Genomic DNA, 17,337 nt, shown 5'->3' on the forward strand with positions numbered 1-17,337 from the left:
TTCCCAGTTCAGGAAATATGGAAATATTCCAAATTGGAAACTTCATGGGAATTATGGTAATTTGGGGAATTAATGCAAAAATTACCAGTAAATTTCCAGAAACTTTAGTTCTGGAATTTGGAAATATAGCAAATTGGAAACTTTCCATGGGAATTATTGGAATTTTTGGAAATTAATGGGAATTCCAAGAAAAATTAGTTTGGGAATTTGGAATTATTCCAAATTAGAAATTTTTCATGAGAATTATGGTCATTTTGGGAATTAATGGGAATGAATGCGAAATTCCTGGTACATTTCCAGAAACTTTCCATGAAAACTAGTTTGGGAATTTGGAAATATTCCAATTTGGAAAAACTTCCCATGGGAATTATGGGAATTTTGGGAATTAATGCAAATTAATGCACATTAACTGGGAAATTAGGATAAATTAGTCATATAAAAAGAGTCATATACCAAAATAAATATAAGTAGACACTGCAAAAGATTACAATTGAATACTTTATTTATTTTTTTTCGTCATTACTCTGCTCTGTTAACCTCTAAAGGTGTGAGTGCAGCATAAAAGCTCCATAGTGCTACATGGATGTATACATTGAGTGGCACCACTAACCCCTTTAAACACAGGAGTGTTTTGATGGTGATATGGAATCTTTTTTTCTTGTTTCTTGTGCAGCAAACCGTTCTTTCAAGTGCAGTCTTTTCACTTCAGAGTAGAAATCAACCTGTAAAATAAATGCTGCAAGTCCAAAGAAATGACATGTAGTCTGAGAGGGGGAACCATTAATCCACAGTTTGTTTTGACAGCGAGAGGAAGCAGAAGTGAGGGGTGGGGCAGAATGTGGGGAAATCGGAAAATGGGATCTGTGGGGAGTAAGAGGTGGGTGGTATGGCAGGATGAAGGAGGCAGGGTTTTGGAGTTGTAATGGGGCAGGAGCCAGATGCTCTAGTTTCCTTGGCAAAAATGGAGGTCAAATGCAACTTTATGCGGAAGGCAACACGGGCAGCAGAGAGAAGGCACGGACATAAAGAGAAAAATGGAGGGGAGGGAGCTACCATCATGAGTTTAACTAGCGGTAAGGGACACAGCTTTTGAGCACACGCGGTGTAGAGAGGCCTCTAACTATAGTAAATGAGAAGAGGATGAGACAGGACCGAGGAGCACACAGTGTGGTGTCTCCGTCCAAGATGGATGGAGGGGAATAAAAGGCTTATGAGGAGTCTCAGAACATTAATAGGCGTAAGTGATAGGGAGGGATAAAAATAAAAACATATGTTAACTTCGCAGGGAGGACAGCTGGTAATGGTGGCGGCTTGAGCTTATGAGGATCACTAATGGACAGCGAGAGAGAGAGAGAGTGTGTGGAGAACACATGATGATCTCTAATTGTACACCTGGGAGTGTGCGCTTCACCTATTTTCTACGGAAAAAGCAGAAAATAAACATATATATTAGGAAGAAAACTACTAGGGCCCAGGGAGTCCAGATGAAAAACAGCCTTTTGTGTACGCTAGTGTTCCAACTCACTCTCGATGTCCTCTGGGCCTCAGGGTAATGATTTCCTCTGGTGTTGAATGTGCGGTGGAGTAATGTAGGAAAATATACATCACGCGAGATGCACAAGTGAGTTTGTCGCGAAGTGGCAACAGGCGCGGGTTTAGAGCAGAATGGGAGGAAGAGATAGTCGTATATAGGGGCGACTGAGAATTGAACCGATGCCACCAATGTAATTGCCAGACAGAACAACACACACACACACACACACACACACAACACTGAACAAACAGCAGACATCAGAGTCAGTAAATCCTAAATCCTCACGAGCCAAGTTCCACAAGCATGCGAGCTACAACTGTAGCAAACAGATTGTAAACATGTTTGCATACACACAGAGGCAAATGGGGGGGAAAAATATTGGCAATTATGTTTCTGAACAGATTCAAAAGAGGAGACGGACTCATCTCTCTCTTTCCTTACCGTCAACAAAAGAAACCTCTCTTCTCAACTCAGATGACAGATTCATTTTTAATTTAATGATTTCCTAAAGCATCTCTGAACTGCGCTATTTTTTGAGTGGGTTTCCTGTGCTGTGCAGTAACACATATCCTGTACTATTATGAATATTCCTCATCCAGCAACTCAAAATAAACTCCAGTGTCGTTGCAACCAGTGCATTGTGTAACCATATACAGTAAATCACGGAACAGGACCGGATTTCTTCTTTTAAAGATGCAGTGCATAACTTCAGGTGGTTGTCGATGTTAGTATTCTGCCTCTGTTTGGTCTTTGTGAAGGGAAACCATGCAACATTATTTGTATGCTGCCTGTCCAGCAATACTATCAGACCCGACGGAGGGAGCGTTTGTGTGTACACGCCTTTAGTGCTGGTGTGCGACGGTGCAAGAAGTGTTTCTCCTGTCAAACAACAAGCAGTAGAAGTCAGTCATGAAACATTTTCATTCCTTTTGCTTTTCAGAGTTGTGTGAACTCATCTGGATGTAAGAGTTTAATTTATATTTGAAAGTTACACACTGCAGTTTTATTGATCAAAGATTCTGTTAGTCATTTACTTCATTCAACCAATAGCACACCTGTCATGAATTTAATAAAGTAGTCCTTTATCAGTCCCGCAAGGGAAATTCCTTATCTGCATTTAACCCATCCTCTACTAGAAACCTTGGGTACCCTGGTTTTTTGACCTGGTGGATTCTCAAACCGGCCCTTGGCCATGGGCTGCCGCATCAATTATAGTATACATGTTTTTTTTTAAGGAGGAATGTATGAGGAAAAACAAATGGTGGGAGTAGATCATCGTCTATTGGCTGCACCAACTCTCTCAAAAGTGCCTAAAGAAAGAGGATATGGAAATATGTAATTCTGCCAGAGTGCGTGTTTCTGTGCATCCATGATTGAAAAAAGGGGGGGTCTGGAATGGGAGTCTACAAATAAGGAGGTATATTTAAAAAAACAAACTCCCCTGAGGTGTGGAGAGTGCGTACACTCCTATGTGATGTGCATACTAATCTGTGTCTGGTAACCCATCTGCCCATGTGTTTAATATTCCTTCGTGTGTGCCAGGCTGTGTGTGTGTCTGTGTGTGTCTGTGTCTGTTTCTGAGAGGCAGCAAGGATGCAACATCAGGGCCTGGAGGCTTCCACTACAAAATATTGTTTTGCTCCACAGGCAGGCCTGATGTGGTTAAAGTAAGGATCATCATAGGCTCTTTATCCTCATTCATTCACCGTGCACTGAACGTAAGAGCTCTCAGTGGTAACAGCAGGTGTCATCGCCTGTAGAAACGCAATCAGCTAAAGTGTTAGCTACTCATTTACTTAGGGTTTAACTCGCCAACAAAGGCAAAGTAAAAAAAAAAAGATATATATTTTTTCTTTTTTTTTATGACACAGTTTGAGCGACCATCTGTCCGTTTAGCGAGAAGCAAAAATACATTTTTGATTTAAACAAAAACTGCAGGGCTGAATCGCGCGTTTTCCCGGCAACATCTAATTCAATAACCCAGCTTGAACTCAAATCTGATGACACTTAACCAACATAGTCCCTTTTTTCCACGTCGCTCTCTCTCTTTTTTTTCCTGCCACTTGAATAAAGCGAGGCACTTCATTCGCCGTCATTTATGGCTTCCCGTCTCTTTACCCCCAGCTGCGATAGGTTCCCAGACAAAAAAGCTGGCTCTTCTTGCATCCTGCTCCTCTGTCACATAATTGGGGGTTTTCTTGGAGTGCTGACTTTAAAAGGTTTGTTCCCCCGTTATCAGCGCTAATGAGAAAATGAGTAGTGTTACACTGTTGTGTTCCAGCGAGGGAAGATTAATGCGCTTCCTGTAAATAACACAAACAGACGTAAACCTTAATAAAGATGTGCGTTTTCCCGTGCCTGTGTGCGCTCTTCTCATCTTTTATTCTTTGTGAAATTCTATAACGCAGTGTGTTTCATTTCAACATCAAAATACATTACATGTTTTCATGTTCTTTCTCGCTGATAGAGAACGACTGGGTTATAAAGAGACTCTCGGATTTATTTGTTCTGCCAGCAAACTGAAAGAGCAGCCAACTTGGACCCAGACGTCTCTCAGTTCTCTCCAAAAAACACTTTCACTGTGAATATGGTTTCATCTTTTTTTTTATCATTTTAAACTCTCAATAGATAATTATATGGATTGTCACCAATTTACCCCCAACGTCTTCATCCTTTTCCTGCTTTCAACCCCCTGAGCTGTTTTTCTTGTTGTATTGTATCATCTCGATGTCTCACTTCGTTGCATGTACAAACATTTTTTTGGCAACCACAAGCAGCCCAGCCAGCCAAGAGGCGCTTTTGTAGACTACTTCCCAGTCTGTATTAATATTTACTAGGCTAGAAAACAGAGGTACATGTCAACCATGCGAGGCAAACGCTTCATGTAAGTCAATGGTGAGAGGCCGACTCTTAAAGAGATTAAAGAGTAATCCAAGCGTGGGATTTGTAGTGTTAAAACCCCTTTGGCTCCCACAGACATGGAGATTTCCTTCATAATAAGATGGATGTCGTTACAGTAATATAACCACACTCACTAAACTAATTTCTAAAAAATTATCAGAAATACATGTGTTGGTTTGTGTGTCTCCTTATATGGACATCCTGTGGGTGTGTGTTTAGTGTGTTCAGGCTTTACAAAATGCGTATTTTTCGTCTTCTTATGAGTTGTTGAGTCAAAGTTATGATTCATTTTTTTAGTAGTCATATAAAGTAGGGAAAATTGTGCTGAAGTCACAAAATTAGACCGTTTTCCGTTTCTTTTTGTTCATAAAAGCGAGCCAAGTGAACTTTGAACTGTGACGTATTTCACAAATTCAATTCGATTTTAAACATTTTGAGTACTTCTTGCTCAGGTGTGTTTATACATGCTTTTTTTTTCATCAGATTTTTATGGCATCCTTCCACTGAACCCAGCTGATTCTAGACTTAAACAGTAAAACAACCTACACACTTCTTATGGAGTCAATGTGAGGATACAATCTAGTAAATACTCATTTTGGTGGACATGGGTGCTCCACATTTCATCATTGTAAACATCAGCTGAATACAGTTCTTTTTTTCGCTATGGTCTTCAAGTGTTTTATCACTCTGTGCGATATAAATCCAGTCATTTACGATATCAAAAGGAAAGAGATGCACGTCTTTGAGATATCATCTTATTTGTGGTTAGGATGCCGTGCAGCACAGTGTTGTATTAGCCTGTCGGACTATGTGACACCTAATGAGAACAAATAAATCAATATGCGCTCCCGTGCTTTCATACTCTATAACAGTCAGTGAGTTTAAGGTTATGGGCAGAACGAATTGAAAGAAATGCCAAGGAAAAGCATTAAAACCTTCAGGTCAGACTTTCAGCACTGGACAGCTCCCATTAAGACAAGGGTAAGGCAGTGATTTCAGGAGGGACAGCTCAAGCACAATGCATCCGGACAGATATTGACCATCTTTCAAATTATTTTTCCAAGTCTCTGTTGAGATTACTTTAAACCTAAAGGAAAATTGGAAAAAATATAAGACTGAGTGACACAGATTTCTGCAAAAGTGGTCGAAATTCCCGCAGCAGAGTGCAAATTTAAAATGCACCATCAATACCACGGCAAGTTAAAAAAGACTGAATGAATATGGAAATCTGAGGCTACATGAGAGATGGGGATTATGGGAGATGGCATGCTGCGCTTCCTTACTTATGGCAATCAAAGATGCTGTATCCTATATTTTTTACATTTCAGTACATTTCCTTAGCAGCATCCTGATCCTTTTCTTTTAGCAGAAGACAGTTTTGCTCTACAGAGAGCCAAAGTCAGTTAGATATTAAAGAGATTTTGCTCAGATCCGAGGAGAAATGAGACAATGACGTCTGAGCAGTGAGGCATCATCACAGATTCTGGCAAGCAGCGTGCCAGGTTCTTGGTATCTCGAGACGGAACCTTGAAATGCACTTATTTATGGCTGTTAATGTTGTACAGCAGCAGGTCTGGTTGTAAGAATATGGGCGTAATTAAACGTAAAGTTGGCTGGAGATTTGAATTTTCTCTCACAGTAGAGTGTCCCTCAAAGTCATGTTTTAACCATGTTGATGGATGTAATAAATGTTTGTTTTTTTTTAATTCTGAGAGAATATAAGGGTCACAGCAGAGATTGTAGTCCAAAAACATGCATATTTACTGATTAGGTGATGTTTGCCCCAAGTCAGCTGACCTCCGTGACCCTCATGAGGAGGAGAAAGCGGTAGAAATGAGTGAAGATGAGAGAGAGAGAGGTTATATAAATACATACAATATGTTATGCCAACTATGAGGAATTAAAAAGGCAGCAGAGGACACTGCTGGGATTTCTGAACAACAAAGCTTGTTAAACTTTCTACATGGCTTTCCTCTGAGAGACAGGAAAGCGGGATACAGTTGCTTCACAGTCAGATGCTAATTTGGGGGGCTTACACTGATTAAGCTGTCAACCGCATTGCCAAGAAACCTCAGTGTACGTATGATCCACCGTGTGCCGGAGCGTATGTGAGCGGAATCTCAAAAAAAAAAAAAAAAAAAAGCTTTAAGGAGACACCCCGAACAGCAGCGCCCGCCGATTCACAGGGAGGGGAGGACATGAAAGAGAGCTGTGGGGAGACGGTGACATAGTCGATTTTCACACGGAGAGAGGAATTCCTCGACAACTGACATCGAGGTAACTTCGAAGCAAGCTCAGAGATTCTGTCGTCAGCCTTTTCAGGTGCACGCTGCACATAGAGAGAGAGACGACAGATAATTGAAAGTAGAAGTGGAAATAGAAGTGACTAATGAGACGTGATGATGTTTTTGACTCCCTGTCAGCTCTCCGACTGTTTTTTCCACATGCTAATGAAGGCAAACATTTCACAAACTGATTCTGTAGTATCTCATTAAGGATTGGCGGGAAAGCTGCCGTATCCTGTATAAAATAGTAAACTTAATAATTACAAATGATGCATAAAATCGCTCGCCTCTAATGAACATTTATTGAACAGGAGATACGATGCGTCTCTTTTCGATCTCCACTTTGTGCCTGCGTTATATTGTGCACTTAAAATAATAAAACTTGAATCATAAAAAACGACAAAAAACAGGTCTCTATAGAATTGTCAAATTATGTTTTATCAAGTTCCTGATAACAAAAAAAACATGTAAATGTGTGATTGTTTAAATAAAAACTGGTCAACGCTGAGTAAAAGATGGCAAGATTAATCGATCCCCTGATTAAACCGTCTACCTCGACACTTATTCCTCATTTGATACCAAAATGCTTTTTATAAGCAAAAGGAAATCTTAGCTGAGCACAATCTTAAATCAGTGTTCAAGCAGAGAATATATTAATATGTAAAAACATATGCTTGCTATTGGAAGGCCGTCCCCTTGCGGTGGCTAATAATCTCCATATCAAGTCGTAGCCCTGTGGGTCCCAGGCTGTGAACTCTCGCTAAGCTGACAAGAACAGCTTTTGACCCTCAACCCAGAAGCAGCAGCCGAGCGGATCATGTCCGCGGGGAGAAAGTGGCCTGACAATGATCCCTCACCCCGAGCTTCGTGCTGTCACAACACGTTCACCAGCACGTTACGTTTCTAATAAGCGTGGCTCTACTTTGATTTAAATTCGGTTTTGTTTCAGCTTTTCTGACCTCTAAATTCTGTTGTCCCTTAAAAGTATATCGTCTGAAACCACAAAAGTAAAATCACCGGTGAAGCATCAAGGCAACCTGGCTTAGATAATAACACTATTTTGAAATCGACATCATAATTTAAAAGAGATAACACATTCTAAAGGCTGCAATTTAGTCATTCTATTTCTGAGTGATCTGTGTTCAATAGCAATTAACCCTTTAACATCTACGCTGCAAAATGTCCGAAGCTTATTTTAACCCTAAAAGAGCCAGAAAATGTCCTGTGAGTAAGTGCTTTTGTCCATTTTTCCAGAATAACTTTCAGTATCTGGCAGTTATTTACAGTTTACTGCATGTTAAAATCGTGTATTAACAGATTAATTAATTAAAATGTGAAATTTGAACAGTATAAAACATATTTCAGGCCCAAAAAATGGAAACTACAGTATGTACAGGTGTTTTTCCAACTCTCATCTCTGGTGACAAAGACGCCGATTGGGTTGGTTAAAGGTGCATTATGTAATAAATCTAAATCAACTGCCCATAACATCTTCCTAATATTTCACAGACTCAGGAATAATGTTCATATAACAAACTGAACTTACCAACAACAACAGGACAGCCAAAATATTCGCATTTAAAAAAAACATTTTGCAGACTGCAAATCATGTTTATGTTTTGAAATCATGTTTTGCCCTGGGTGCCACCTACCGCCGTCTACCAATCACTGCAGTCAGTAGCGTCTCAGCTGCCGAGCAACCACGGGGTTGCCAGTTACGTCATAAAACGAAACCTAAAAGGCCTCTGTATTTTGAATTTGAATGTAGTAACTGTTTTTGGCCACATTCTTACATATGGCACCTTTAACCAAAAATCTTTAATCAGTCCGTATCAATACTTATCATTCTAAAATATCAGGTAATTAAAGATTATGTTTTGCTCCTGAGTGACAGTTAAAGAAAACAGTTCACTGTGGTTTTAAACTTCTTTCAGGACAGAAAACAAGAAACACAGACACATGCAGCACATCTGAAGTTAAAAACATGAAATAATAACAATAATTTGTTTGTATATGAGGCCTTTCTTATATTGATATTGAATAAAATGAATGTTTTTGATTAATTGCCCCCACTTCATGCGTTACAAGTCTTTGCCCACATTAAACTAACAAATACTATATACGCTTGAATCTATATATCAGCACTGTGGTAGACATAACGTACATTATGCATAAATGAAAGATGTCAGACATGACCAAACATCTATTGTACCAGTTTTATCTTTGTTCAGTGGTGTATGAGCATCTTCAGACAGTTTATTTCAATGCTGCCTCTTCTCAGCTCTCTCCACTACACATATGAAAAACTACAGCGATGTAAATAAACTCGAGCCAGTGCAACTGCAGCTGTAATCGATTCAGCAGCCGTCAGGTGTGGCTCCAAAAACAGAGAGGAGGAGGGAAAGCACACAGGTCATTCAGTCTCTTCTTGGGAAAAGCCCATTTTTGACAGATGTTGCAACAGCGTGCGCTACGTTTAACTTCAAGACCGTGAGTAAAGCAAAGGCAAAACGTTCTCCTCTTCACTCCTTATATATATATTATATGTTAACAAACCTAAGCTGTGTATGTGTGAATATAATTACAACTGTGGAGTAAAGAGTGAAAAACAGTTTCTCCTTGTCTCAATGACAAACCGGAGCCATTGTTAGTATAAGTCCTCCTCAAAAACTGCTGTAACAATATAAAACCCTCAGTGCTACCAGTGAGTTTATGTTAGTGATGGACTTTGGTCCCCACTAAAACATCTATGTCTGTATATGTGTGAAAGACTGTGTGATTGGCGCCTCCAGTGGACACGACCCCAGCGTCTTAGAGCAGAAAAATTCACTGAATTTAACAGGATTTGAAACCTAATTTTGTCCTTTTGTGATTATTCAAATTTGTAAAGTTGGTTAGTAACACATTTTCTTGTAGTCTGAACACTTAAAGCCTGTGCCACATGAGAGGAATTTTAAATCTGACTTGATTTTAAAAACATAGGAGACCACAGACACAACGAAACTGTGTCACCGATTTGCAATGTTTTATCCGAAGATAGTACAGACGAGACGATACAGTTAAGACGCATGATTTATCGTGACTGTCGGCGTCGTCAGTTAATAGCTGTTGTGAGTGTTTTGTCCTGAAAAAAACACAAAAAAAAACTGTGGATGTGGAAGTCACGTCTGAAATGACAGAATCTACTTGTACATGGTACAGTCCTAAACCAAAGTACGCAAAATCCGCTTTTTGCTCAAGTCCACGTAAAATTTGAAGTCAGGAAGACTCTAACGTGTTTGATGACGATAAAATCATATCTGTTAACCCCTCACACTACAGGATAATTTGGCCAGATAATCTGTTCAAATCAGCCTAAAATCCCACCCACGATTGTCGGAAGAGCCCAATCTGGACCTGCAATCTGGCCAATTATCCGCTAGTGTCCGTGGGTGTTTTACTCGCCTATCTCTCGCACCGATGGTCCGAATGATTTCAAACTTGGCAAGTGTCTCGATACAGGCGTGAGTGAGTGCAGCGCCGAGTTTGACGTCGTTTGGATGAGATAATGCAAAAGATATCGGTAAAAATATCGGTAAAAGAAGTACGTGCTCTACTGTAGCCACTCCCCCTCTTACTCACACAGCACTGTGGGCTACTTGAGAGGATAAGCATCTGAGGGTAAAAAGTTAAGCGTGTGCAAGATTATTATGTCAGATAAGGCACCGTCAAGTTGAGGCAGATGACGAATGCAGTGTGCAAAAACAGATTTTTTCACTTCAGGTTTTACTCTGATCGAGCACTATAGCACACATATGTGTTCCTCACATTAAACTGCAATGCAATCACTAACCCATCAAAGTCAGTCTGTGTGATGGGATGATGATGTTACACAATCTCTGGCCAGTCTCAGCCTGTGTTGCACACAACAACAACAACAAACACACAACAAAGCCAGGATGAGAGGATGTGACCACTCTTCCCCCCCCTGACTCTCTCAGCAGTGTTTGCTGCTGTATATTTCTCTGTCACAGCAGCCGTCATGCCTTTACTTTTTCCCCCCACCATTAAATGCCAGCCACTGCGTCTGTCTGCACCAAAAAAGAAAAAAGAAAAACAATTCTCTGCCTCAGAAGCGCTGACTGAACAGTCTGAGCGTTGGGAGAGATGAGCTGCGCGCGCGCGCGCCATGTGCAACATTATTATTTATTTATTTTACTACAAACGCAGCCACTACATGTCACATCCAACACCACATTGCGCACAGATAACGCGCTTACACGTGCGCTCCCCGAGTACCGACGCATCGGTTTGAACATGACCAATGGCCGAAAGGCAGATGAGATGAGGGGGTGGTTGGGGGGGGGGGTGGTCTACACACGTCGAGCGTCGCAGAGGAACCGATGACATCATGTCTGTGGGGAGGAAGATGTAGAGGTAGTTTTTTTTGGTGAGGCGTGAAAACAGATGTTCGTGTGGCCTCTGTGTAGTTGCAGAGTTGGGGAGTATTTGACGCGGAGGGGAAGGGGGGAGGAGGTGAATCGAGGAGACAGGAACACACACACACACACACACACACACACACACACAACCTGTCCCTCTTTGAAAGCCCTCTTCCCTCACCACACAAGCGCAATGGCGCACTGTGATGAAACAATTACAGCTGTGCCTGTTTCTGTTTTCTGTTCGATGTGTGGACACAACTGCTTAACTGTAATAATGACACGATTAAATAAATCATTGTAAATGTATGGATTGCGGTGTCTCACAGAGAGCAGGTGAGGAGGTGAGCGTCATTGGCATCATCACCACTGTGGCGCTGATTTTCACCCCGGTCATGTTCACAGCACCAGCAGGTTATACCAGGTGACAGCCAAGAGGAAGGAAGGAGGTGTGATGGAGTTGTGAATGGATGAGTGGAGTGGAGCTGGGAGACGCTGTGCTTTTTTTTCCCCCACACTGTTTCCTTCAAAAGGATAAACTTTGAGGGTTTTTTTTCTCTCTTACCTCCACACTTGTCCCATCTGAAAGATGTGTATGACGCTCTGCCAGACCCAGACAGAGAGGCGACAGCACCTGTCTCTCTGGAGACAGACTGTAGCTCTGCGACTGCTCAGCCCCTCCACGGAGCCCAGCCCGCCCCCTGTGTAATCCTGCACAAACCACCTGAAGCTCAGGATCTGGACCAGGACCGAGGGCACCAGCACGAAGAACAGGGTCAGGCCTGACCACAGGAAGTCCTGCTTGTGGTAATAGTCGATGGCCAGCCACAGATCGGTCCCCACGTCCCAGAAGAAGACCAGCAGTGCCAAGATGATCCAGAGACAGTCCAGCCAGAGGCGCTCCTCCTGCGGTGGCCGCGCCGCATCTCTCCCCTTCCCCTTCCCCCGGAGGTAATGCAGGCAGGCGCTCCGGCAGCCCCAGTAGCACGACGAGGTGTTGCAGCAGTGGCAGATGTGGAATGAGCTCCCGTTCCGATCATCGTCCTCCCCGGTCCCCACCACCTCGTCCAGGTTGTGCAGCTGGGCGAAACCGGTGACGACCCCGCGACCATCGGATTTCGCTGCCATCTTTCCCTCTGATGTTCCCACCTCCTCCGGCTTCCGGGGTTCGTGACGACACTTCCCTGGCACCTGTTTTGCACCCCAAATGTTGGAGCCATCTAAATGCTGGGTGTCAGCGCGTGGCCGTGGATCACTCTGTCCCCGCACGGCGCGCCAGCGGCGCCACGGACGCACCACATCTTTTGCTCGCGTTCCCTCCGCTGCGGATCTGTTCTCACCTGGTGACCGTGATCTCTGATCTACAGGTTCACTCTGTTCAGGGTTGAACTTGTGTGCATCCAAGTGTGCTGGACCAGTTTGTACCCGTGCATTAAGAGTGCGTCGTCGATGCTCTGCTGTCTCCCCCCTCTCTGCTGCAGCTCTGCTCCAGCTGCAAGCTGTGTGCCATGAGCAGACCGTCCCTGCACTGTCCCACACCGACGTAATTCACCCCCCTCCGCTACTACCTCTCCCCAGTGCTCTCTCACACTCACACACACACACATACCCACACAATCCTCTGCACCGTTTCTCCCTCTTAACGTGGTTGCCATCTAGTGTCTCGTTTTGAAGCCCCCACCACAGAGAGGAGTGGACCCCATGATGTAACGCAACCTATGCGTCTTATTTACCATGAAAGTGTTGTTTGAGCATTTGCATCAGAATGTACAGACCTTTCTGAGAGAGGAAATGTGAGAATAAAGCAAAAGCATCTTGCAAAGTTTTCCTATTGCTGCAGCAGTGCAGAATAAAGTGTATAGTGACCTTCCTGTGCCTTTTATTATTTGTCTCCATATGTACTGCAATTGCAAAACTGCAATTATCCTACATCATTACAAGGAGACAATTCATTAATCTACTTAAAGGTACAGTGTGTGATTTAGCAACATAACCAGGGTTGTTCTACCTTCTCTTGTTTGTCTCTCTCTGCATGCATGTGTGTGTTAAGGTGGATCTTAGCAGCTGATTGGTGGCCCGATCATCCCAGCTGCAGTGGACCTCCCTTGCACCACCCACAGTCAGACAATTAGAGCTTGTTTTTTAATAAACCTTTAAAAGGGTTTGTTTAATGTGTTGTTGCTGCTGCTGCTGGTGGTGGTGGTTTCTTGGGAGGTTCATGTTGCGGTCAGGTTTCCACCCTCTAGGCCTACTCATAACAACATCTACTGGTTGCGGCTCATCTAATAGTACCCTTCCCCTGCCAAGCATGTACCTATAGTGCACACTATAGGCTCTAGTTATCGTTAAAACTCAAAAGGTTTGTCCATTAAAAAACATGGTTTTCCAACATAGTGGCCTCTGTAGAGAAGACCTGCTGCTGATGTAAATACAAATGGCTCATTCTCTGGTAATGAAAACAACAAATCATACATTCAGGGGATTGTACACTCAAAAAAAACCACTATAGTTGTTGTTCAGCTTCACCTTAATCTCACACAGATGACACAATAATGAAAACTTGCCATATGTTGGGAGTAGAGATAGACCGATACCGATTATTAGTCGTCAAGAAGGCCCATAACCGATATTTGGCGCCGATATTAATTTGCAATAAAAGTGGAAATAATGGTGTCAAAATTTTTAATAACACAAACACCAACACTTAACTTTAACACTTAAATGCCTTTAAGCATATGTTTATTAAACAGCTTTTCAGATTTGCAGCATGTTAAGTTAGTTTTTTTTTTATCTTAGGCAATAGACATCTTTGTTTTAAAATTCAAAATAACAAAAAGTTGCAGGAAGCTCCCAGGCTGAGCAGCATGTCTTATATTGACAGATTAAATCAAAATTGGTCTATCCCTATTTGGGAGTGAGGTTATGAAATAGAGGCTACTGTATGTTATATGTATATTTGACAAATCCTAAGAGAGCAACAGATAAAGTTGACTGTTGAGAATGAAGAGGTCCACAAACACTGGACAATGGTTACACACCCCAACGTCCAGGAAAATGTATCCATAGGGGAATCTATATGTCACTGGAATGGTTGCTAAGAGACATGTTGGTCCCCCCCCCCCCTCCTTTCTGCAAGCATTTTTCCTCTCAGCGGCGATCGAGGGGTTAAGGATTTGCTGAAAAGTGATGCTTTTCCCACCCCCGTGTAGCAAAGAGCTGCCACAGGTTCAACAGTGCTGTGATTAGACTGAGCTCACAGACAGAGACACAGGGTCACATCCGGGGTGAGATTGATTGGATAATGTCACTCTGTTCTGTCCTGTCCTGTTCTGTTCTGTTATGCCTGTCCAGACACCGGATTTGAGCTGTCCAGTGCTGAAATAGTGCTGAACCTGCCACCCATCCTTCTCTCTCTCTCACACAGACACACACATATACACATATTGTCTGATTTATTCAGACTACACCCCCTTCAGCCAGCTCGACTGATCACCTCCTCCTCCTCCGTTCGCCCTCCTTGTCTCACATAGACGTAATGTTTTATTTGAGAGGGCTAATCACTGCTGAATAATTCCAACGCATGTCGCGTGATGTGATTGTTTTGATCACAGTAAGCGCCGTCTGCGTTAAACCGCCAACCGTCTACTGTGAGCAAACGGAGCTGAGAGTGCAGCTCAAAAGGCAGCGTGGCAGCCCAAAGCCCTGAGGAGGGGAAGAAAGAGAGGAGAGAGGAGAGAAATCAAGGCTACTACTCCAACTGCTTTTATAATATACCCTCTTGTGTGCATTTGGTCACATTTAAAGACTTTTTATGCAGCCCTGAGGAATGGTTATGGAGACAGTATTTTCATACAGCATCACTTTTGGCTGCCTTTTCACTAGTTCACTATAGCAAGTGCTTAAAACTAACTTTAAAAAAAATGTTTCCATTACACAACTATAGCACAGCTATGAGTGTGTTAAGTTAGAAGCATTTCCAAGTCATTTTAAGGTAAATCATTGTAAATGGTGTTCTCTTGCATATAGAGCTGCAACTAAAGATTTTTTTCATAATAGGTTAATCTGTCAATTATTTTCTAGATGATTCGAGTAATCGTTTGCGCCATAAAACATCAGAAAATGTTGATCAGTGTGTCTCAAAACTTGGAAAGGACGATGTCCTCAATTGTCTTTTTTTGTCCAAAAACCAAAAAATTATTCTAATTCTTTGTTTTATGGAGCAAAGAGACCATATTTAAGATGCTGAAAAATCCGAAAAACGTGTTTTAATTCCTTAAAAACACTCAAACCAATTATTAAAATAGTTGGTGATTTATTTAATAAGAGGATTATAATCGATTAATACCATACCATCACCTCTTTTCTTACTTGTATTCTTAAATGCATAGCAGAAATACTAACAGCCACGTCATTGAAAACCTAAATATCAAGTTTGTAATTTAAATATAAAGGTTTTTAGAGGAACTCTCCCATTTCAGTTTAACATCAGTGGTAGAAAAAGTCAGAACTATCCATGTGATAAACAGGAAAATAGACTTTAAACTGGGAAGTTTAAGCTTGTTACGTATTTTTAGGAACTAAAATCTGAATGAAATGAACGTATACTATAACATACACATAAATGCAATGTATAAGAAGTGCAAATGTGTATGTAATAAAGAAATAAACAACTAAGTAAGCCTAAGATTGTGGTTAGGTTAAGGTTGGGGATCATGCTTTTTTTAGGTTGCCCAAATGAATGGAAGTCAGTGCAGTGTCCTTAAAAGAATAGCAGCACAAATGTGTGTGTGAGAGAGAAAGTCAGTGTTGCACTGCAGTGATTTTTACAAAGTGGGTAAATATGTAAACTGATTTATAAGATATTCATCCAGTATCAGTAAGTGACTACAAACATTTAGAAAGGAACTATAGGTAATATATTCCATGCTATAAGAATAAATAAATAAATAAAAAGCAGCTCTTCGAACATACAGAGATTTGATAACAACAAATACACCAGCATTTAGATTACAGGCTCACACGATTTACCGCAGCAAATGCAAAATGTGATACATGTGCTAAATAATGCAAAGAGAGTAATGAGCGTTGAATCCTGCAGGAGCTTCTGCAACCGTTCTCCAGATTCTCCCAACAAGGTGAGAGGTGATAACTGTCTGAAAACTGCAAGGAAAGAAAGAAGGAAAGAAAGGGCAAAAAGGAACAGCCTACCCACATTCAGGACAGATGGTTAAACACAGAGACTGAATCACGGATGAGACTTTGTGTTTTCTGGAAATGAAATGAACTGCATGTGAGTAATGGGTGTAGGTGTGGGTACAAACTCGGCAGAAATCTGCTGGATGACGACGAACCAAAATATCACTGACGCGTCTGTAAACGTTGACGTCTGATGTATGATGGATGTGACAAAAACTCTCCTGAAAATGATCCCTTTCCAACACCGACACATTTGTCACAGCATCCTATTGTGTCTCATCCCCTGTATGTGGATGTTGACTGAACACTTGCTTTAAAGCTGCTTTTTAAAAAAAATTCTCTTTAAAGAAAAAGAAAGAGCACAGCACATTTTTTACTCAGCTGTAGGGAAGTTATTTGGTTTGTAAAGCACGCTGCGTTTCACAACCAATTGAGCTCTGGCATCTCCAGCTCTCACCATGATGAGGTCTGTAGCAGCCCAGAGCAAACCATCTATTGTTAAGTCCAGACAGGCTGCAAGTGAAGCAAAAACTGTGCTGATCTGCAATACATCTCTCTCGCTCACGCTCGCACGCACACACACACCCAATCTTGATAAAGATGTGTCTAATGCAAACAGGCACACTATCTTCCACCGATCCATCTTCTCCTCTCCTTCTGTTCACTATATCAAGTCTTCTTCGTTGAGTGTTCCTTCATATGCTTTTTAAAAACCCTCCCTATCCTCAGAGCCGTGACTAAATCCCCACCCACCTTTTTAAGAATAAACATCCCCAGCTGCTACTATGAAAACTGGCTCCATCGTGGCCTTTAAATCTCATTTATCTTGACCTATCAGCACTGTGTCCCTTCCTGTTTTCCACACTCATCTCAGTCTCAAGTGCAGGTGGTTAAAAACAGTTCACACGCTAAGTTAATTCCTTTGACTCATGTTGTAGCATCCTCTGATCTGTTATGTAATAATAACTCCCACACATTCCCTGACTTGGCCCGACACAAT

At 41.8% G+C, this 17,337-nt stretch overlaps 1 protein-coding gene across 1 annotated transcript in view; it reads right to left on the reverse strand.

Moving 5' to 3' along the window:
* Positions 1 to 12,269, reverse strand: part of xkr6b (XK, Kell blood group complex subunit-related family, member 6b) — a gene marked incomplete at both ends in the record, with an annotated part of 50,837 nt that extends 38,568 nt beyond the window's left edge. The window contains one exon of the mRNA XM_083899123.1: positions 11,707 to 12,269. Within this exon, the coding sequence (XP_083755249.1) occupies positions 11,707 to 12,269 (563 nt within the window). The remainder of the gene's footprint in view (positions 1 to 11,706) is intronic.
* Between the last annotated feature and the right edge of the window lie 5,068 nt (positions 12,270 to 17,337).

This window comes from Microchirus variegatus (assembly GCF_963457635.1).
Source record: "Microchirus variegatus genome assembly, chromosome: 12".
In the NCBI taxonomy this organism is placed as follows: Eukaryota; Metazoa; Chordata; class Actinopteri; order Pleuronectiformes; family Soleidae; genus Microchirus; species Microchirus variegatus.